The 24,112-nt window shown below is 47.6% G+C and overlaps 1 protein-coding gene across 1 annotated transcript in view; it reads left to right on the forward strand.

Annotated features, from left to right (window-relative positions):
* The window catches only part of LOC132459127 (transmembrane protein 132C-like), a 51,964-nt gene extending 32,564 nt beyond the window's left edge, over nucleotides 1-19,400 (forward strand). Inside the window, exon 3 of the mRNA XM_060053506.1 lies at nucleotides 19,190-19,400. Within this exon, the coding sequence (XP_059909489.1) occupies nucleotides 19,190-19,400 (211 nt within the window). The remainder of the gene's footprint in view (nucleotides 1-19,189) is intronic.
* Nucleotides 19,401-24,112: the final 4,712 nt, after the last annotated feature.

Here is a 24,112-nt window from a genome sequence, read left to right on the forward strand (position 1 = left end):
ACGAAAAAAAAGGCGAGCTCGTGACAGTCTGTATGTTGGCATGAATCACTATCTGGCAGCTGCGAGGAGAACTGTTGCAAACTGGTTGTTGAAGAGAGGCTGAAGACTAGACCGATGAACCTCGATGACCTGTTTCATCCCCATACGATCCCACACCGTGGGGAGTTTAGGACTCATCAGTGGCCAAGCAAAGTGTGTGTGTGTGTGTGTGTGTGTGTGTGTGTGTGTGTGTGTGTGTGTGTGTGTGTGTGTGTGTGTGTGTGTGTGTGTGTGTGTGTGTGTGTGTGTGTGTGTGTGTGTGTGTGTGTGTGTGTGTGTGTGTGGGGGGGTGGGGAGAGATCATAGAGGCTAACGGAGCGCCGGGCTAAATGGAAGACGAATGGGAAGCGGGAGCAGGCGTGATGGGCTCTGAGGAGCCCTGTTCTCTCTCCCCTCACCTGTCATCTATCACGCTCCCAGTTGATACAGGGGACTGCCTGCCCCCCCCCCCCCCCCCCCCCCCCCACACACACACACACTCCCCACCAGAGGCAGGGTGTCACGGACGAGGGGCCGGCGTGGGTGGTGGGGCTGCAAGCTGTGAAGCCTGTCCGCTAACTAGAGCCGCGGAGACAGTCCAAAAGCTCCCGTTTGGAACCGGCTGTGTGTACGAGCCGTGGTGGTCCCTGCCAGAGAGATGAGTCAGTATTTGTCGGTGGGCCAAGGGTGGGGGTGGGGGTGGGCGTTTAGCAGGGATGTGAGGGGGGGAGTTTGCTGGGCTTTCATTGTGGCTCGCCTTTTTTAAGTTTTACCCCCAAAGACATGGATTTAAATTGTGCCCGCCAGGCTATTTTCAATCTGTTAAAAGTGTTTAATACAGTACAAATGTCTACACCAGAGCAGAGAATGGCCTTTAATGCCATCATGGTGTTGGAGACGAGGGAGAAGAATGATATGGTCGGTTGTGTCGAAGGCAGCACTAAGATCAAGCATCCCCAGCAGGGGGCCTGCCTCTCTGTCCATGGTAAGGAGAAGATTGTTTACCTCTCTGGTCACAGCAGTTTCAGAGGAAGAGAAAGTCCTGAACCCAGACTGATAGGGTTCAAATAAGCTGTTCGTTGTCCGGTGATTGATGGTTCGGTTCGCTAAAATTCTGTCTAGTCCTTCCAGGAAAGGAACGTTCGATATAGTCCGATAGCTACTGAGTACTTCAGGGTCCAGGCCAGGCTTCTTGAGTTTATGTTTTATCAAAGCAGCCTTAATGGTTGAGGGAACGGTTCCAGTAGACAATGTTTGTGATATTGAGCGTAGCAGGTCGAACCTTTGGGACAAGTTCTCTACGAACCTTTGTAAGGAGAGGATCCAGCATAAAGGTCGTAGGAGATGCCTGTGTTAGTTTAGCTAGGTCGTCCAGGGAGATTGTGCTGAATTGAGGAAGGGTAGTTCAGGGCTGACAAGCTTTGCCCCTTTTGAAGGATGTACAAGATAAAGGGTAGGCGAACCATACATTTTTGTTTTAATCTATTCGATTTTTTTGTTCGAAGAATTCAAAGAAGTTGCATGCCTAGAGTGAATGAGGACCTCCTCAGACTTTTTACAGTGTCAAGAGAATGTTGTTTTTGTTTAGATGAATGACACTGGAGAAGTAGGCATTTTTAGAAATAGTTCATGTGGGTTTGAGGGTCGGCATGCTGTCATGACTTTCAAGAAAATAGACAAAATTTAGTTGAACGTTTGGTTAACATCCAAGTTTACTGGAGCTTTGTTTGAGGGTGCGAGGGTCTTTATCAAACCATCGTGCTGATCTTTTTGTAGTTCGCTGTTTAACAACAAGAGGAGCAGCAGATTTAATGGCTGCAGGTAGGGCCTTGTTGAAGTCATCAGTGAAATGATCCACACCGCCCGTAAAGTTAAAAAGAGGAACTAATGAAGGAAGTAACCTTCTGTAGCTGGCTGTAGTAGCTGCAGGGTCGATACGAAGACACCTGAAGCCTGGTGGTCGTCACAGGGGCAGGATACCACCACCTGTAAGGTGAGAAGTAAGTGGTCAGATAAAGCTGAAGTACAGTGAGACAACCGGGTCTGAAGTTTCCACACCACGGGTCAAGACAAGATCCAGCGTGTTTTCACCATTGCGGGTAAGGTGCTGAACAAGCTGTCTGAAGCCAACGTCTGAAGTCCCCATTAAGCAGAACTGTGTCTGAATTTGTAACGAGATCAACTGCAAATTCAGAGCACTCATCCATGGAAAGTGAGTCCGGCCCCGATGGGTCATGCTCCTTTTTTTGATCTTCCAGATAATTGTGAGCTATCATAGCTGGCCGGGCTAGCCTCGTTTTATGGTAGCCATACGTCTGGATGATGTGGATAGCCTAAGCCTAATTAAAAATACTTCATCTTGGAAACACTACCTTCACTTGTGCCAGGCCTATTGGCATCAGTCAAGAATGTGTTGTGTCTTTTGCAGTTGTGTTGTGGCTTTTGCAGTTGTGTTGTGACCCTTACAGTTGTGTTGTGATGTTTTCAGTTGTGTTGTGATGTTTGCAGTTGTGCTGTGGCTTTTGCAGTTGGGTTGTGATGTTTGTATTTGTGTTGTGGCTTTTGCAGTTTTAGTGTGGCTTTTGCAGATGTGTTGTGCTTATTGTATTTGTGTTTTAGGTGTGTGTAAACACCTATAAGATCCTTTCTTGGTCTGAAGACGTTTGCTTTGCACGTCATGACATTCATAACACATATAGGCAGCTTTTGTAGGAATCTCTGAAAAGAATCACAGTCTTTGCATTGTCAAAACCATGGGACAGAGAGAGGTAGCATATAAAAAGCATGCACGCACACACAAACGCATACACACACACACACACACACACACACACACAGACACAGACACAGACACACACACACACACGCACGCACGCACGCACGCACACACACACACACACACACACACACACACACACAGATAAACATGCATATGTTAGAGAAAAATGAAAATTTGATATTAACATTTTTTTTAATAATGTCTCTTTGAAGGCAAAGAAAATAATGTTTTTTGTATTACTCTACATCTGAATTCCTTTCCGTTTTAAGATCAAACTCATCATTTGGACTATCAAGCTGACCTCAGATACTATTACAATAAGCGCCTTCATGACCCACTTCTTAGAGATCAGTGTGTCTAATCCTATTGTGGCTGGCAGCCGAGATCAAGTCCATTAGACCTCGGCCTTCTTTAGCTGCAGAGCAGCACTGTTGTCCTGTAAACTCGTCTTATTTCTGCTGCATAGATGATCGGACTCCAACCAGTGCAGTACCCGGCCTAGCCTCTCAAACACTTGGACGCAAACCACTTTCACCTACTCCTACTCCTTCCATTCCCAGCTCTCTTCCTTTCAATCTCCCTTCCTTCCTCTCTCCTCTTCCTTCCCCCTTCCTTCCTCCCTTCTCTTCCCCCCCATCCACCCTTCCTTCCTTCTTCTTTTCCTCCCCCTCTGCTCCCTCTCCCAGTGACATTGAGTCATCTCCGCCGCGGGGAGTAATTGAGCCGTCCATTCATCAGTCCATTTATGAAAACGTCTCCATCAGTAAAGGCACCGTCCATGAAATAATCACCGCTTAATGAGCCATATTAATCCCATGGTGTCCAACCCCGCACCTCCAACGTCTCTCGGAGGACTCGTTCTCACCCAATCAGGCGTGAGTTCAACCGATCGTTTGAACAGGGCCGGTGTGTTGAGGCTGCGGCGGTGAGGGGCCGCAGGGGGGTCAGACGAAACCCCAACGTCATGCTGCGGCGGCCAATCACGAGAGCAGGCGATCGGACTGGGAGACCCCCGCGGGGAGAAAAAACCTTGTTTACCATGTGACGTTAGCATCGTAGCATCCTGCAGTTTCCGGGGCAACTGTGGAACTGGAAGAGAGGCTGGTCAGTGTTGTCCTCTCCAGAGCGGTAGAGCCCTGCCATGAAGGAGTGGTTTAGTGTCAGAACATGACGTCACACAAACGGGCCATGAAGGGACACTCCCACATCACCGCAGCAGTTTGCTGTGATTGCCGATATGCCTGACTTGGTGTCAATAAGCCTTTAAGAGTGGCTACAGCAGAGTGTACTGCTGTATAATGACTCAGCGTTTGTCTGCACAGTGCACAAGATGACCTGACAATGAGTCAAGGTGTGTCTTTAACGAGGGCACCGCATGTGTGAGTTGAATGGACGATAGGATGACATATCTGTGTGAGGACAGAGAGGGCTATCTGGGAATATGATGGAGGAGAAGTTAGTTTGGACTGTTTGGTGTTCTCCCCCCGGCCTTTAATTCATGAAGAATAGTTTTCTCTGATGGTTATTTCAACCAAAGCCCTTTACCGTACAACATTATTTTGCATGAGGACTAAGATCTAAGATTTTGGAGAAGTCAGATGAATGCCCTTTCAGAAAATGGGACACTGACAGAAAAGAAAAGTGACTTAGATGATGTCTTTAAATGCCAGCCAATCATTCATTCTTGATAAATTCAGCTGTCCTGACTGCAATTGACTTTCACTACAAATGCAGAAAATCAAATATCATGGCATACAACATATTAAAATAACAAATACATTATTTTGGTAATTTCCTATTATTACCTGACAAGAACTAATTCTGACAATGTGTCAGTTCTACCATTTGAATTTTCCTTAGTTGGTGGTAAATAAATAAAGTCCTGAACTAAACCATTGGGCTGCCAGGGTGATAGGACACCTGTGTGTCCCATCAGGGGCATTAGTAGTGGACAGAACCCCAACGCCACACTGCCATGCAGAAGGGGATGGAAACGCCCGCCCTGTGAATGGAAGAGGAGAGTTCTCACCAAAATGGCTGCAGCCTTTTGGTTTCGTTTGATCTGGTCGCTGAGCTAGAATGTGGCCTAAAGCGAGTTTGTGAACATATGTTGCATGTGTATGTGTATATGCTGCAACATATGTACAACTATGAATGTTGCTATCCAAGTTCTCTGTTGGCATTGTGTTTCCTCAAAATACTAGCCGATTGTTGTTCACGTTTTTCAACATATTAGTAGTTTCTAATTCTAAAAAATAAGGACCTTTGTATGTGAGTGTTGTTGTAATTGTTTGTAAGGTTGTAGGTTATGACTTTGTTTCGTGGCTGCTGAACGTTTTTGTGGGTGTTTATTGGCACTTTAGCACTGCTGCTCATGTCCTTGCATGACCCTCACTGATAACCTTGGGACTTCAATTTACAGGAGTCATTTAAATATTCAATCACACGCAGACAAACACACACACATGCACACGGACACGCACAGACACAGTTACACAGATACAGACAGACAGACAGACAGACAGACAGACAGACAGACAGACAGACAGACAGACAGACAGACAGACAGACAGACACATACACACAGACACACACACACACACACACACACACACACACACACACACACACACACACACACACACACACACACACACACACACACACATTGCAGTGACATTAGTAAGGGTTTAAATGGTGTGTTGTTCCAGCAGTACTAATATAAACATATCATTATATAATCTCACCATGATTGACTCTGTTGGCAGCCACTGTCTCTTTGTCAAAACAGGTAAACCAGCAGACATTGGCTGAAAACAGACCTATTATTACTAAGTTTGTGTTAACCGCGCTATTTGAAATAGGTTTGTTGAGCATTTGGCATTCACAACTCACACCAACAGCAGTTGCGCTCATTGGCTTCCACAGTGAAATGCAGAAATGAGGCTGGTTGCTAAACTCGGACAGCAAATCCCCACCTCATCATTTTGTTTCATCTCGTGTCAAAGGCTCAGGCTTTTAAATGCTATGGTCCCTTTGAAAGTTGATGTCCTGTCCCTCAATTCAACAGCAACCCATCACCAGCAGTCGTGATGGTGGTATTGACTTCCTCTCTCCTTCGGAGCTCAGCTCTCTAAACATCTTTTGTACTCAGATCTGCAGTCTCAGTCATTCTTGCTTGTGTGTGTGTGTGTGTGTGTGTGTGTGTGTGTGTGTGTGTGTGTGTGTGTGTGTGTGTGTGTGTGTGTGTGTGTGTGTGTGTGTGTGTTTGTGTGCGTCTGTGTGTGACAGAACTGACTGGACGAGCATGAGGACCTGAGAGGAGTGTATCTAGGACTGAGTGTGTGTGTGTGTGTGTGTGCGTGCGTGCGTGCGTGCGTGCGTGCGTGCGTGCGTGCGTGCGTGCGTGCGTGCGTGCGTGCGTGCGTGCGTGCGTGCGTGCGTGCGTGCGTGCGTGCGTGCGTGCGTGCGTGCGTGTGTGTGTGACAGAACTGACTGGACGAGCATGAGGACCTGAACTTAAAGCCCCCCCATTAAGGGGGATGTGGGTTTTTTGGGGGGGGGGGAAGCCAGTTGAACAACAGGGCCCAGGAGGCTGGTCGCTGTTGTACTGCTCTGACAGCCTTGTCCATCAGTGGTCCTTCCTCGACGGTTTCACAGACAGGACAAGGATACAGTACAGTGATTCCCTCTCCCCCCATCCGGTATCCCCTGTCATGGGCTCTGTCACCTGTCTGTCACGCTCGACTAACCAATCGTCACGTTGCACAGTCCGAAGTAAGTTTCCATGCTCAAGTCTTTTGTGATTCATATCCTCTGCCGAATACTGTCCATCCTAGTCAGATAACGGAGGTGTAGGCCACCATGGCGTTAAAGGAATAACCATCAGGCTATAGGATAACAACCTGACATGACTGGGATCGGTCGTGTCAAGTTGAAAGGGCTGACGGACATTTAGATGAACAGATAGAAAGGCGTGGGTGGTGAGAACAGAGCAGTGATCCGGACGCAGTGGACCCGGTGCACTTTAAAGTGGAGTTTTATGGACTGCATGTCTTCCCTCACTTGTCTCCGCGCTCTGCTGAATATCAGGCCATTAGTTGCTCGCTGTGGTTTTGCATGATTTGCGACAGGGTGGCATCGCATTAGTAGCTGGTGTCTTCTTTCTAATCCCATTTGCCCTGTGGTTAGAGAGAGGGAGGCCGCCAAGCCACTCCTGAAAAAGAACAAGAAACCACACTTCTTTTTTTTTAATCAAGCCTCCATAATTCAATTGCGATCACATTCTAGTTGTAATGGTTTTTCCCTGTTGAGCCTGCAAATTGAATATTTTAGGGATGCGTTTAGGGCTTTAGAGTAATTTGAAGGGGGAAAAAAGTGCAATTTTCATTAGGTGATGTTTGGTAACGAGATGCTGGCGGACCGGGATATTACAATGTTTTATACTGTTGCACTGGTAGCAGGAATAAGTGGTGCTCTTCTTCCCCAGCTTGTTGGCTTCCATTTTTGCACTTTAAAACTGCTTTCCTGTGGCGACGCACATAGTCTCTCACACACATACAAACACACACACACACCCACACGCACAGAGATTCACATACATAGGTGTACACCCAGAAACACATGCATATGCACATAGGATCGCAATCATAAGAAGACCACACACACACCCAATCCTAGAGATACACTGATAGAGACAGTCAAAGAATTACAGTCCAAACACCCAGGACACGCAGACCATTACAAACACGTAGAAACAACAGACACTGAGACACATACAAAACAAAACCCACAACACGCAATCAAACTCCCACGCACACCTGGACTCCCACGCGCAGAACCATCTCTGCCCTCTTGCGTCCTCCCCCCTGGGGAAGGCTCACCGTCTCGCCTCCTCCATTCCTTTGTTCAGCAGCGGTGGTATTTGGCTGTGCCCCCCCCTCCCCGGCCCCCCCCCCAGGTGAGATGGCCCAGGGAGAGGGAGCCTCTGCCCTCCTGAAAGGTCAGCTGAAGGCATGTCTATCAGACGCCGACCAACAGCTCATTTACAACAAAGAGCTTGTAGAGGGTGGGTGTGGGTGGGGGCGAGGTGGGGGTGGTGGTGGTGCAGGAGGGGGGAGTGTCTGGCCCCTCACTCGGTTTACGTTTGGCAGTACAGACACTACCTGTTGGTCGGCCCGGCGCCCGACAAAGACGTGGTTGGGAATCCGCTTCTGCCCCTCGGTGGGAGAACCTCCAGGTCAAATTTCCTTCAGTGTCGGCAGGTTGTTTTTGTTATCTTCTTCTTCTACGCACTGTGTACCTCAATGAGGCGAACGCAGAGATTGAGCCCCCCATCCCAGCGCCGGGGCCCTCGGCTGAGCCGCTGGTTTAAACATGAACCAAGCGTGGCATGTGCATTGTGGAGCCGGCTGTCTGTACACCGGCCCTCCACTCCTGATGAGGCGGCTGCCTGTTGTCCCGCTCTCCTCTTTCCTCCCTCTCTGCTCCATTTGTGGGTATTTCATGCACATGTGTGGCATTAGTTGTCTGCCGCTAACAGTTCTGAGAGTAATAAAGTAGTCTTTGTTTGTATGTGTGTTTTGGTGTTTGTGTGTGAGGTTGTGTGCTTGCGTGTGTGCGTGTTGCTTCGCTCGTCAGAGATTCTACCCTAAAGAGAAATTAACCTGTTATTCTTTGTGTAGCCCAAGGCCAGATAGTCTAGTTGTTAAGGTGTGTGATGTCGGCTAAACGGTTAAAAACACTGTGACAGTATCTGCATACGGACGTGCTCGGATCAGGAGGATACACATTGTTCACCATCGAGGGTCCAGGCCAGACGGAGACCGCAGACGATGGCTCTCTCTCTCCGTCGCCAAACCAGTCCAGCAGAACCCTTTCAAGTGGGACTTTTTCATTTGCCAACCATTTCCTCTGAGACACCCACGTTTTTGTTCACCCCTCAACCCTCCCCTGCCCCCCCTCCCACCTACACCCTCACCCCTCACCCCTCACCCCTCACCCCTCACCATATTATCGGAAAAAGTGGAAATGAAATGAAAGAAATGGGGGGGGGAGCAAGTGTGCTAGTAAATCTCAGTTGCTACAGGCGACATTGTGGTATTATCTCCTTGTCACAGCTTAGCGGTGGCCTGTGTGTGTGTGAGCATGTGTATGTGTCTGTGTGTGTGGGTGTGTGTGCGTGCATGTGTGCCAGTGTGTTCCATCTGTCTCCACATCATGCCTTTGCCTCGGTGTCTATTCGTGTGTGCGGCTGCATGTGCTATTCGTGTGCGCAATCATGTCTTAGCGTGTGCAAGTGTGTGTCTGTGTTTGGATGCGTTTTTTTCCGAGCGGCACTGTGCTATGAATGATAGGCATGTTTACCGTATACACATGGCCGTCCCCAGATTAGCCCACGGCAGCACCCCTGCGGTGTGTGTACACACACACAGACACACACACACACACACACGTCCCTGTAGCCTCTGCCAAGCCAGACTACCTGCTCCTCTCTAAATCTTTTCCTCTCAAACACATTGACACATTTATGTCCTCAGAGCCGGTATGAGGCTGCAGTTTGCATGATGCAGAATTTGTCATAATAATCGTCTATAGAGGATGTAAATCATGCAGCCTACAGCAGGTGATCATTTTGCATTAATGAGGAAGTGAGAGGACTTTGTTTATGGAGTCTAATATAATGAAGAAGGAAAAAATATATCCGAGGGGACAAATCAGAACGTACTCGGAAAGTGTACATTATGTGCAACGAAAATCAAAAAAATAGTTCAAGATGAACAGAGGACTATTTTTCTGTGTGTGTGTGTGTGTGTGTGTGTGTGTGTGTGTGTGTGTGTGTGTGTGTGTGTGTGTGTGCGTGTGCGTGTGCGTGCGCGTGCATCTGTGTGTGTGTGTGTGTATGTCTGTGTAAATTGTACTGTGTCCCCTGCTCATGTCTGATTATATGATTGGAGGGGGGCAGTCAGGCGGGATGAGTCAGAAGCCAGTGAATGCCATGTCCATACACAGCACACGTGTTTGTGGGTCAGCACTGGACAACAATCGCTAAGGGATTTAAACATGAAAGACCTGAGATGTTGCCTGTGCGCTTCCTTCCCAGTCATCTGACTATGATCATGTGACTTCATAAGCAAATGGTCGTAGCCAATGGGAGTTCACACTTAGGTTTCTAAAGAAACATTCGGAAGCCAAGAGATTATCCTTAGCCCTGGAGTGTTTTTGGAACCTGATAGGAAACTTGATGTAAGAAAATGCAGGATGGAGAACTGTTGGAGCCGGGAAGGGTTGAGGGAAACATCTGGACTCTGAGGAACAGTTACAGAACAGAGCAACCAATTATTACACCCGCCCCAAGTCATCGGTTCTTAAGCTCAGACAATATTTCATGAAGCTGTAATTGTCTGTCTATTGAGATCAGTCACAGGCTTTTGGAGAACAGCGTCTAACAGCTTTCAGAGTTAAAAGGTCAAATAAGAGTAGTTCTGGATTGGCTTCAGAGTCAGGCCAATGAAGGCTGTGGGTTCAAGCAGATGGATCCATGCTGGTTATAACTAGGAGTAAAGTGTACTGGGACTAGGATGTTGACTTCTAGCCCAAAGCTAGCCTACTGTGTTCGATCTTCAATGTTGTAACCTACCGGTGTGCATTCAGATTAAAGGAATAACACAGGCTTATACACTTAAGAGTGTTATGGAACTACTAATATACTAGAATACTAGAACACATTCCAGGTTTTATATTTCTGATATACATGTAATATTGTGTCATTGCAATTCGGTACTGGCGTTTGTGTCAGGGTTCCCGCCATCTGATCCAGTGTGCTATATCCCTCCGTGAACCAGAAATACTTTCAACACCCCCCTTTCTCTTTCCTTTGAAATCCACTACTATCTGCCGTATCGCCAATAGCTGCTCTTATAAGACTCCGGCTCACTATGCTCCGGCTCGGAGATAAAGGGAGCAGTGTTCATGCTATACATCAAGCCTCCTCAGAACCCGAGGTTACGGGATATTCCCCCAATAGTGCCGACATGGCAAAAGTGGATTCTGGCAGATGAAAGTGTGACCATAATGTGTGCATCCTCTTACTTAATTATTGATTTCTCTCCGGAGGAATATCGCTAAAATGTATTTGTGGTGGTGAGGCAGAACCCCTGAGAAGTCGTCCTACGAGGACGGAACCAGTTTCTGATACTTTCTGATATTGTAGCATCAACTTACTTACGCGGTTGACCCTACAGCGGTTTGAAGAATTATTCTCCTACAGAATCCAATTGTAAATATTGCTGCAATGTCTCTGCGTGACGTCGTACTTTCTTCAGAAACAAAGTTCAGTGCAGGCAAAGTGGAATACTCAGACAGTCAGACAACGTTGACGTGCTTGAGCCGGTACCTTTGCTTTAACTTAACCTGCCTGGCCCCTTAATGACAGTATCTGGCATGAATTCACATTAACTTGCTTTGAGTAAAAGTGTCTTCTGAATAACTGAATAGTATGGAATAGAAAAGGTCTCTCTCTCCTCTCTCTCTCTCTCTCTCTCTCTCTCTCTATCTCTCTCTCTCTCTCTCTCTCTCTCTCTCTCTCTCTCTCTCTCTCTCTCTCTCTCTCTCTCTCTCTCTCTCTCCTCTCTCTCTCTCTCTCTCTCTCTCTCTCTCTCTCCTCTCTCTCTCTCCTTCTCTCTCCCTCTCGCTCTGTCTCTTTCTCTCTCTCACTCTCACTCTCTCGCTCTCTCTCACTCTCACTCTCTCGCTCTCTCTCACTCTCTCTCTCTCTCTCTCTCTCTCTCTCTCTCTCTCTCTCTCTCTCTCTCTCTCTCTCTCTCTCTCTCTCTCTCTCTCTCTCTCTCTCTCTCTCTGTATCACTGAATGACCGTGAGTCCTGTGGCGGTGATGGTAGCTTCCTGTGTCTGTGTCCCACCCCTTCCCTCCCCTCCCGTCACTCGCAGGTAGCAAGGATCAACGTCTCTCTAGCTAATAGATGCAATATTGACGCTGGGGAAACCGTTTTGGAATCTTAAGCGCTCTCTTATCACTCATGTTGACATTGTGACGGTGAAGAGGGAGACGGGACAATGAATAATTCAGGCTCACAAGATCAGATTTGGGAGGGATAGAGCAGAGGCATCGTCTTCCAGGATGTTGTGTTTATATGACCGCCATTATGTGCATGTCTGAGGGCGTAGACGACAACGCAATCTCTGCATTGCACTGCAGGATAGCTCTTTCTCTCCTGCAGGTATTTGCACCTTCTTTTTATCCTGCTGCTGCTTACGGCCAGGGGAAGGGCCTTCTGCAACGCCACACAAGTAAAAGACACAAACGTTCACGGGATAAAGCGCTTGAGAGCTGCTAACTCCACCAATCGCAGTCATTCCACTGTTGTTGTCCAGCGGCGGCGGGCGTCTGTTTGTGTTCATGTCTGGCGGTCAGGGGTTTAGCGGGCGGGGGAGAGTGATTTAACCAAGCCCTAAGTGCACAGTCGCGCTGCCTGCATGTGAGCGCACGTAGGCAGCAAGCAGTCACTTAACCTGCCAGGGTCCCCGCTGCTGCCGCTGTCCCTCTCTGCTCCTGCCTAGCCACTTGCCGCTCTACTCTTGGGCCCTTAGTATCACTAGTTATGTCTCATATAAATAAATATATATATATATATATGTGTGTTATAGGAATGAGTAAGAGAAATAAATTAAACGTCAGAGTGCACGCACACACAGATGAAATCACAGACACACACACACACACACACACACACACACACACACACACACACACACACACACACACACACACACACACACACACAGTGCAATCACTGAAACTGACATGATGTTTGAGCAATGACTCTTCACAACCTCGCAGATTGTGCAGACTTCCTTCTTCCTCTCGTACTTCCCTGTGCACAGAGCTTAGTTTGGGCATGGTCTCTTGCTCTCCACCGTTGGAGCTAAGTGTGGGTGTTTGGACTGACTTATTATTTAGAATGTTTTCCCAGACATTATCTTGTCATCATTATTGTGTGTGTTTGTCTGTGTGTATGCACACGCCCTTGTGTGTGTGTGTGTGAGTGTGTGTGAGTGTGTGAGGGTGTGTGTGTACGTCTGTGTGTGTGTGTGTGTGAGTGTGAGTGAAGGTGTGTGTGTGTGTGTGTGTGTGTGTGTGTGTGTGTGTGTGTGTGTGTGTGTGTGTGTGTGTGTGAGGGTGTGTGTGTACGTCTGTGTGTGTGTGAGTGTGAGTGAAGGTGTGTGTGTGTGTGTGTGTGTGTGTGTGTGTGTGTGTGTGTGTGTGTGTGTGTGTGTGTGTGTGTGTGTGTGTGTGTGTGTGTGTGTCTATACATTTCGACAGATTTACATTTCGACAGTCACATCAAATCAGTTACAAAATGGGCATATTATCACTTTAAAAATGTAGCAAGATTTAGAGGGCTCATGTCCACCGAAGACTTACAAAAACTTGTACATGCCTTTATCCCTAGTAAGCTTGATTACTGCAATTGTCTCCTTACAGGTCTCCCAAAACAAACTCTAAGGAAGCTTCAGCTTGTTCAGAATGCTGCTGCTAAAGTTCTAACAAAGACCAAAAAATTAGAACATATTACACCAATTCTTAAATCGTTATATTGGCTTCCTGTAGGTCAGAGAATTGATTTTAAAATCATGCGGCTAACCTATAAATCCCTACATGGTTAAGGCCCAAATTATTTAACTGATATGCTTCCACTACATAAGTCTTCTAGACCACCAAGATCTTCTGAGACCAATCTGTTAGTTATCCCAGAGTAAACACGAAACATGGGAAAGCAGGATTTAGCTACTATGCAACAAATGGCTGGAATAAACTCCCTGAGGATTAAAGACTTGCCCCAACTCTGAGCACCTTTAAAACAAGACTGAAGACTTTCATGTTTGCTTTGTATGTATTTAATCTTAAATACATTCATACACTTTGCCTTTATTTTCTATTTTATTACTAAAATGCCTTTTTAACTTTTCCTTACTTTCTATTTTTACCAGAAAGATCCATGATCTGATACCAGAGAGAAAGGATAAGGGTTTGAGACCCAATTTCTGTGTGGGTTAGTGTCCTAGAATCTGGGTTGGAGTCCCAGAGAGGCCTGAGTTCTGTCTGGGTTAGAGTCCCGACATACGCACACACACACACACACACACACACACACACACACACACACACACACACACACACACACACACACACACACACACACACACACACACACACACACACACACACACACACACACACACACACACACAAAGATTCAAAGTGTGGGGGAGACTCTGGTCCCCCGTGACTGAAAACCCCACTATAAAGGAGGGGTGGGGGGGACTATACATCCCCTGTGGCTGAGCACCCCACTGCCAAGGAGGGGTGGGGTGGACTATACATCCCCTGTGGCTGAGCCCCCCACTATAAAGGAGGGGTGGGGTGGACTATACATCCCCTGTGGCTGAGCCCCCCACTATAAAGGAGGGGTGGGGTGGACTCTATATCCCCTGTGGCTGAGCCCCCCACTACCGAGGAAGGGTGCGGGGGACTATATATTCCCTGCGGCTCAGCACCCCACTATAGAGGCGGGGTGGGGGTGAATTTATATCCCCTGTGGCTTAGCCTCCACCTACCGAGGAGGGGTAGGGGCGACTATACCTCCCCTGCTTAGGTTGTAGGTTGCAGGTTATTGGAAACTAAAATGTTCCCATGATAAATTATGATTTGCTCCACTGTTCCAAGGAGACAGCGCTCAGCGATTTATCTCATTACTTATTGAGGGAGGCCCCTTGGGATACAATCACCGCCAAAGGAGATTGAAAAAGCCACAGAGAGAGGGAGCCAAAGAGAGGGAAAGGGAGGGAGGGAGGGAGATAGGCTTCCCAGGGTGCCGCTATTCACTATAAATGAGAAAAACAGATAGTGACGCGATGAAATGGTTTCAGAATGGGGAAAGGGGCGCTCCGTGCTCACTCCGTTGGTGCTGGAGAATTACCCGCTCCCTGCTTTTGCCTCCTGCTTTTGGAGTCCACTTCCAGGCGCCCGGAACGTTGCAGGCTCCAGCGCTTTGCATTCCTTCAATAACAGGCCGCTGAACTCACCGCCTCTTTCCAAAGACACCTTTGCTCTCCCGGTGGACGCCGTCGCCCCCCTCTCTCTCACATTGCATGTATAACGCTTGGTATTCAAAAGGTTTGCTCTCCATCGCAGTGATTTCACAGGAGACTAGTTCAGAGGGACTATGAGGGACCGGGTGCACGGGTATTATAAAGTGTGTCCTCCCTCTCTATTTGGAGCTAGGATTGTCAGCAGGTCCAACTTTTAGATTTTTCTGGTGTCGTTGCAGAATGTTGTTTGGGATTGTCTGACTCCAACGCCGCTGCCTTCCGATCTCTCTGGGTGATATCCATTCAGCCGAAGAGAGGGAATTACAATGCAATGTTTGTGCGCCGCAGACAAACAGGATACAATAGAAAGAGCAAAATGTATTGATGTCTGCCGGATAAATCTACGCTTTAGAAGAATGTCCTATTATGGTCTTACGCTGGTACCCCACTAAGCTATTGCTCTGTCGTTCATCGGGGAATGCATTAAGTCTGCATTAACTATGTATTTTTGTAAACAAACGACTGTTTAAGGTAACATACTCAAGTCCCTTTTACAGTGGTTTGTACTATGGGGGAACAGCAGTTATAGACGACGGTAGGTTCAAGAGACGAAGATCTCATCTGATTACCGTCTTGCCATCTTGAGTCAATAAAAGGGGAAATCCAAACCATGGTTTCTTAGCCCCGACTTCTGTACCAGTGGGTTAAGACTGAAGACTGATATATTGAGCAGTTGATAAGGCTCTGGTCCCACCCACCCAGAAAGAGAAGAGTCTTACAGCGTTTGCCGACCAGCAGACAAGCACTGGTGCACACTGCCTGTTCTGCTCTGCAACGTGACGGGACGGACAGACGGTAAGAGATAGGTGGTAGGTGGTGGTTAGTGGTACGGGTTGGATGGGATGGGTGGTATAATCAAACAACAAGGATTGACAGGCACACAGAACAAGATGTTCAGAGTCTCAGTCTTTCAGGCCTGGAGCCATTGACCTTCAGCCCCTGTTTCTCTCTTGCAGGAGTCTAGTCCAGTCAAACAGTCTAGTCAAGGAAAGAATCTTAAGGAACGCGCTCTTTTAATTATAGTGGCATCCCACGTAGTGTTTACATTGCTACTCCAGTGTTTCCCATACATAGACCATTGTGTGGCGCGGCGCCACAGAATCAACATCGAGCGCCACGAATTGATTCTGTCATTTTTATTTATTTTTTATTTTTATTAAAAAAAATAAACATTCTTTTTTTTTTTTTTCAATAACGCGATTTGGAAATCTAAAAATCGTTCCGTCCTTTCATCTCTGCATAGCACTCGTTCTCCCTGTCATTCACACACACACACACACGTAGCGAGAGCCACGATACGCTAACACATGAACCCACCGATGTCACCCGTCGCTTAGCAACCGGACACGCTGGGGTTGATAAGTTACCGGACTACTTTAACTACTACGGAGTGATAATATCAAAGACGTGAATCAGACAATAAATTCAATTTCCTTGACAGCGGTAATGTTCGGTGTGCATTAAAGTACAGACGGAGTGGACCAATTGCGAACTACTGCAGCTGCTCCAAGTTAAACCCCAAACTAATCGGAAGTATTTATAGCGGACTACACCACCTATTCTATTCCGCATAGAATTGTATTCCGAACCGATTGAGGCGTATATATATGATACTTTTCTATTCCGATTGAGCTGTTCTTCCACATCTATTCGAATCAGATGTGTCCGCATGTAAACGCGGAGTTACATGCACACTCACTGACGGCCGCGTCGCCGTGCTGCGCCTGTGCCGCCGTGCGCCCGGCACCCCCCCCCCCCCGCGAACCACACATTGGTCCTTGGTCTGTGGGAAACACTGTACTCCACACACACACACACACAATCTCCCTCTTAAGAAAGTAAGTGTGTGTCGTTAAGCCGTTGAAGTAATTGAGCAGAGGCTCTCCATGTATATATATTCACAGCGTATTCAGATGTCATTAAGGAGCTGATAGAAGGTTTCGGCTTCCAGCACAAAGGATGCTTACATTGGGATCAAACCCAGCCCTCTTTGACTAGCCCCTACGTTATCCTGCCCCTATGTTCCTTTACTTTGCTTATACCCCGTATCCACCAACCCCACCACTACCACCACAACCACCCCTACCACCACTACCCCCACCAATACCACCCCTACCACCACCACCACCACCACCACCCCCACCACCACCACTACCACCCCCACCACCACGACCACCACCACGACCACCACTACCACCACTACCACCACCACCACCACCACCACCACCACCACCACCACGACCTCAGCTCCCACCCCCCGTCCACCCCATGGTACCCTGCAGGCCTGGGACTAAACGTCTGTCAGTCTGGAACGATGATGAGTATGTCGATGCCCCCGTTTGGTCACCCCCCCTCCGCACCACAGTGTCAGGGGAACCAGCTAGGGAAGGCATGTCAGATCATCCCAGAAGACCTAATCACACACATACACACACAACCACACGTGCATAAAAGCACAGAAAAAACCGAGGGCGGACACATGCCAAACTGAGTAGGACATGGATTAGTACTCGTATTTATGCTCATGCCTGAAACAACGTCAGCCATGCTATGCTTTAGTCCCCAATCAGAACCATGTCACATTACCCGCATTGGACTCCTACCGGCATCCACCATCACAGGCACAACCATACAATCAAGTACAAAGTGGAGTATGGTTGGACATTATGGGATGTACACCGCAGGGCTAGAGCAATATGCAAGCTAAAGTAGAACACGTTGCCCCTTGTATTTTCTACCCTCTGTCAGACTGTGATAGAATCCGTTTGCAGAGGATTTGAGACCTTCATTTAAAGTGAGTGCCTTCATTAAAAAACATTCATAAAACAGCAGTTTTTTTGTGTGTTCCTCTTCCATAGGATACATTGGCTCCTGCTTCTCTTTAATGTCAGTTATGGTCCAATTAATTAGCTGGCTTCTAAACTGTCTTCTGTCTCCCAAGATTTCTCTTGGCAGTGCCAAATAAATATATTAGCGCCCTTTGGGCTCGATTGGTCACTGTTTACAGGGCTTTATCCAGGGCTGTTTCTTTTGTTTCTTGAATGTTTCTCTGTGCTTCGTACTCGGCTAAGCCAAGGACACTGACACTGTAATTTCACAGGAGGAGGAGGAAGCCTTTCATTTTGTCGCCCTTACAGATTCCAATAGAATGAATCGATTACTCAGAGACTGGAGGTGAGCGCAGCCGACGCCATGTCACTTTTGTACTGTACACGACGACTCCAGACACACTTAGTCATACGCCGAGGTCGTCATACTTTCAATGGTGTTAGAGGCACTGACTCTTTGTGTGTTTTCTTTGTGGAATTAAAAGACATTTCTCTGAAAGCAAAATAATTCAATAAAAGCGACAATCTCTCCTGTCTCTCTCTCTGTCTCCTATTTCGCTCTCTGTCTCTCTCTCTCTCTCGCAATCTCTCTCTCGCTCTCTCTCCCTCTCCCTCGTGACACATCAGTCGATCAAATGAAATCTGGCCTTGACACGGGTCCGGCTGTGACGACGCACTACCGATGGCAGGTGTTTGCCGTGTGTTTTAACTGTTTGATTGATTGCTTGTATCGTGTGTGTGTGTGTGTATAAAACAGCTTATGCTCCTCTGAAGAGACAGGATTAAAAAAAGAGGCTGTGCCATCCGACTGCGGAAGTCAGCTGGGACTTTTCTTTTGAAAGATGCACCACGGTGCAGGGAGCCATCTGGATGGCTCGTATTTAACAGGGAAATGAAAGGAAAAATAATAAGGCTGGATGGGTGAGGGTGGAACGAGAATAAAGTCCAGGCCAGGGTCACTACTCTGGACTCAGCTGTCAGTGTGGGATCAGCTGGACGGATTCAGCGGGAATTAAAGATTGGTTAGCCTGCGTGACAAACAAACGATCTAACACCTGCCCCGCCCTGTGTCTCCCTTTGTCTCCTCTCTCTCTCTTTCCCTCTCCCTCTCTTCCCCCCTTTCTCTCTGTCCCGTTCTCTCTCTCTCCTCTTCCTTTCTCCCTCTGTCTCTCTCTCTTTCTCTCTCTCTCGCTCCTTCTCTCTGTAACCCTGCCTTTCTCTCCCCTTCCCTCTCTCCTTCCCTCTCTCTCTCTCTCTCTCTCTCTCTCTCTGTCACTCTCTTTTCCTCTCCCCCCCCCCCCTCCCCCCCTTTCCCCCTCCCCTCTCTCTCCCCCTTCTCTCTCTCCCCCTCCCTCTCCCTCTCTCTCCCCCCCTCCCTCCCTCTCTCTGTGCAGGGTGAAGTTGAAGGAGGGCGTAACGTTCCTGGGGGCCCGGCCCAGCAACCCGGCCCAGTGGATGGTGAGCCAGGACGTGCGGAGCGAGGGCCACCGGGTGGTCACGCTGCGCTGCCGCCGGAAGCAGGAGTCCGTCTACGACCAGAGGTCAGCTCTCCCCCTGTCCGACTTCAAATGCTCCCTCTGGGCACAAATCACACGCTCCACTTGAAAGCAGCGCCCCGATTACCGTCGACATGGAAAACGTTTTGGGGGTTTGCGGGGGGGAAAAGGAAGCAGTTAATGACGTGTTTGAATCCTCCCTCTCTCTGTCTGCCTCGCTCTGCCACTCGTTTTTACCAGGATTAGCATATTTATTTCCTTTGCTGCCAACGATTTAGAGCTGTTTTGGTCACTTCTGATCTGTATGCACGTCCTTAAGCTAATCTGCCAGATAGTGCTGTGATTGCCAAGCTGGGAAAGGTTGCTGTGTTAATTAAGTGCAGATTGAATGCCTTTGTGTGCTTTAATGTTTTTTCCTCCTCGGATCAGGAAGCTGTTTTGATACAAGTTGTCAGTGACATGTGTAGTTGTATGGATTAGAGACAGATACTGAAGATCCGCCGGACATGTTTACTTAACTGAACACACACACACACACACACACACACACATACACACCACATCGACCAAAACATCTATTTTATTATTCGAGTATTAATCATAAAAAGTCATAAATAAATCCCATTGGTTATGACTGTGCAAAGTAAAAAACATTATTATTTACATGTCAAATTCAGGAGGTAATCAGAATAGGTTTTCAAGTCACTGTTACAGATCTGACACAATTGTCAGATATAATCAGAAAAGAAAAGAACAATCAAAAATGTGTTTTAGTTGCGAGCAAGCAGTTCGTGCGTCATTCATAAATCGTCGGTCTGGCTCTTGGCTGAGTGTCATGCTATTTAGAAATATTTTTTGACTTTGCAGTTCTACCTTGAGTGCAGTTTTCGGTAGTTTCTTGAGCAATGTCAACTTTATAAAATGACCCTGGCTCTCCTTAGCAGTCGCCTAAAGTCTCTTTTTTTCTTTTTATAAAAATTCTTAACAGCCTCGGCTTTAAAAGAACAGAGAAAAACCCAAAGAAAATGGGAATGAAATGTAGCTTTTTAAGATCCTGACAAAGTGCACGTCAAGCTGAAATTAATGTTACACATTAAGCTAAGAAATGGCCCATGTGATCGCTTAGCACAACGCTCTCCCACCCCCCCCCCCCCCCCCCCCATCCGCACTCCCCCCATCCGTTTTCAAGCGGGGTGCTAACTGGCTCTCCTGTACACAACAGCACACACAACACAGGGACCTGCTTGTTCCTTAATCTGAGACGAGGGGCTCTCAGAAGACAGACAGACGACGACGACGACTGCAAATCCCTGATTGTTTAGGACCGCTCTGCCGGGCCTTTATCAGCTCCCCCCACGCCCACCCCGGCACCTGCCCGGCGCCTCCCCCCCCCCCCCCCTGCTCACCCGACCCCCCAGCCCCGCACCATCCCCATCTGTCAATGTGGTGCGGAGAGAAGAAGAGACGGGGGAGCCCCACAATGCAAGAGTGCAGAGTATCATGCTTACCCTACCCCCCCCCCCCCCCCCCCCCACACACACACACACACACACATACACAAATTGTCGTCTTCCTCACCCAGTCTTGTCAATGGAGTTGCTTTAGCTGGGGATTAGACATCACCGGCTCATCTGTTGAGCTGTCATCCTATTTTTCACTCTCATCCCGTAATGTTTTCACTCTTTTGCTCCCCCCCGCCTCGGGCTGCGGGCTTCTCTCTGTCGACTTTAAGCAGGCTTGACTGACCAAGCAACAGGCCATCAATACAATGCACAACCATTCCCTGTTCGAGGAGCCTTCTTGGCTGGTTGACCAAAGCTTAAAGCACATCATAGTTAACCATTGACCACACACTGCCCTGTCATTTACTACAGAGCTACATTCACCATGATGAGAACAGGCCAAATGTGAATATGTCCCCTCTCTTTATTTCAGAAATAATCAGGCCAAACTACCCATGTCTCCGCTTTCCATTTCAGAAATATTGGCACTTTATAGACTGTTGAAATATTTGAGTTTAGAATAAACACCTTCAAAATAAATAGTTTTTCTAAACCATCTACATTCTTTGAACTACTCAAGATCTCAAAAAAAATAAAAAATGTATGAATCTTTGTGAAATAACCTTTCTTAAAAATGAATAAAACCCAGAACAATGAAAACCATATGAAAAACATTGGGTCTCTGTTTTCAGACCTATCAATAGCTATCAGGTAGTCAAACAGTTTCAACACTCATACCACGGTTGGGGGATTTTCACCCACCGTTTCTGCTGCTAATCAGATCGATTGGCCGGCTTCGTATCAGGCTAGCAGTGGATATGAGCTGTTGTTTGAGGCAGTCCTCTGTGAAGTGGGGCACGTGTGGTTGGTGGCAAATTGCTAATCACGAGCCTCTGCTAAAACGATCTCTTCGGTCTTCTGTTGCAATTCAAAGCTAAACGGTTCCATTTCTGTGACGAACCTTTACGGTGACTTTGCCGCAATACGTCCAAGAAGTCAAAGTGATCCCCCCTCACATTGTGTAACAAAGCATCCAGCCACACTCAGAAAGTTCCAACTTTCCCCCATTATCAGGAAAGCCCCTCGGTAAGAGCAACAGCAATTCCTGCCTCCTCAGCGTATCCTGACTCTCTTTTCAGCAAAGGCTTGGAACGCAGCAGTGTGAGGGCTTGTCCTTGCCTGGGTCTGGTTTAAGGCTGTGTTCGGGCAGATAGGTATCGTTCATGTTCCACTGTATCATTGATCCCAGTCTGTGGACACTTCCCCGGCGCTGGACGGCTGCTAAAGCTCACTCAGTACAGCCTTTTCCCAGGACCCCAGACCACAAGCCCCCCTTCTACCACAGAGGCAGGACACCCTGGGTCCATGCGTACGTGTGTGTGCACACGGTCATGCACATTCCCACACACAAAAGTAACTATATTGATTGCTGAGTATGTTTATGGCTCATTTTATATCATGGCCTGCCGTCATTAGACCTCATTTTCAGCTCCATATTTTTTTTTTGGTCTTTAAGTGATTTTCTAAAAAGTGAACCACCTATACTTGCATTTGTTATTTTGTCAAAGAAGCAGTTTTTTGTCTGCACTGTATGACATTAAATGTGTGCTATGGGCACAGTGAGCTGACTAAGCGTATAACGGCAACACAGAAAAGAGTAGCACTTTGGAGAAGGTCACATTGCTGTTGATTGGTTTGTAAATTGTTCCCCCAGTGCATGGAGGAGATGTATTCAATATCGACACTACGATAATCATTTCAAACACAACAAATGGCGCTAAATAATGTTATATTAGTTCTTCACCATCAATTACCATAACTCGGCCCTGCCGACAGTAACAATGAGCTCCATCCTGTGGGGTTGTAACACTACTAAAATAGACTATACTGCCGCATAAATCAGCGCAGGAACAATATGAGCCCATTACATTAGGAGCAGACTGGGAAGTTAACTTGACAGGGTTCATGATAGCACCCTTTATTACAAATTAGACCCCATCCCTTGTGGCCTTGGTTGAGGCATAAACACTTATCCGAAAATCTGTGTGTTTACAGTGATACCCCACCATATAGCGTGCTCCATTCTTCCTGCTAATCTCTTATCTGCAGGGTTCAATCAGTTGTTGTATCCTTATTTTCTCTTCCCCCCTCCCCCCCGTACATCTCGATTGCGTTTCCTAAAACACTGAGGGAAACGGGTCAGCAGTCTGCAGATCGAAACGAGTTCCTCCAACGTTTCGCCGGCGTTTGTGTTCCTCGTTTCTTTACCCTCTATCAGGAGCAGCTCAGCGAGTTGAATCCGGCAATGTGGGCTGGCTGGCGGACAGACGGCTGATTACAGCAGCCGGTTCAGATTACATCTGACTGGGCCCCACGCCGATCCCCTTGTTCCAACAATACGAGGGGCGGGGGGGGCAGCTAACGTCGCTCGCCGTCCGCCAATCACTGTACATAACGGATCTCGTTCCAGGCCCGGGATCACGCTGCGCAGCGTAGCGTAGTGACGGCGTAGAGCAGCCGTCATCAAGCTGGTCGTCGTGCAGATTGCTGGATCGCGCTAGCGCTTCGTCCTGGCCCCAGCATGCTCTGAGAATGGGGCTGTGGTAAAATCACAAGCATAGGCTGAAGAAGGGTTCATTTATGGCCCGCGCCATGTGGTTAATGTGGGCCGGGCAGCTGTGCCATGCCTGGCAGAGGGACAAATTGAGGTTGTCCATGTGGCCCACAGCGAGTTGTGCTGGAGATGAGAGGTTTATCGGCGAATATCCTGCACTCTGAGGTTAATCCCCCACGGAGGATTAGACGATGGCTACTGATGTCAGAGTATTGCATTACCAAGAGGGGTTGTGTTTCGTTGTCTTAAATGTTTTTTATGATGTGAAAATGGTAAGCTTTCCTTTTTCTGAGATGTTTCTAGGAATCAGGCTTTCATCATTGATTGTATTTCTCGGATTGCTGCATAATTGTTTATGAGCTTTGATGTGCCAAAATTCTGTTCAGAATTGAATTCCCATTTAGTCACAAGAATGCAACCTGCTTAACGTTATCATGAACTGTGTTCATCATAGCGATACTATTTCTGATGTGTTTGTACTCTGATGATTCCTGCTCACGTACATGTGGGTAGGTCTCTGTTGTTTTGCTCAACGTGTCTCTCTAAGCCTCCTCAGCCATGTACCGTGTTTTCTTTCTCTCAGGACCAAGACAAGGGACCAGCCCTCTGTCTATGTCGAGGATCAGGAGCTTTGAAGGTTTAGTTCACGTTGCGGTGGTAACAGAGACAGTACCGCACTGAAGAACATAGTGCAGTGCTCCAAGT

This window comes from Gadus macrocephalus, chromosome 6, assembly GCF_031168955.1.
Source record: "Gadus macrocephalus chromosome 6, ASM3116895v1".
Lineage (NCBI taxonomy): Eukaryota > Metazoa > Chordata > Actinopteri > Gadiformes > Gadidae > Gadus > Gadus macrocephalus.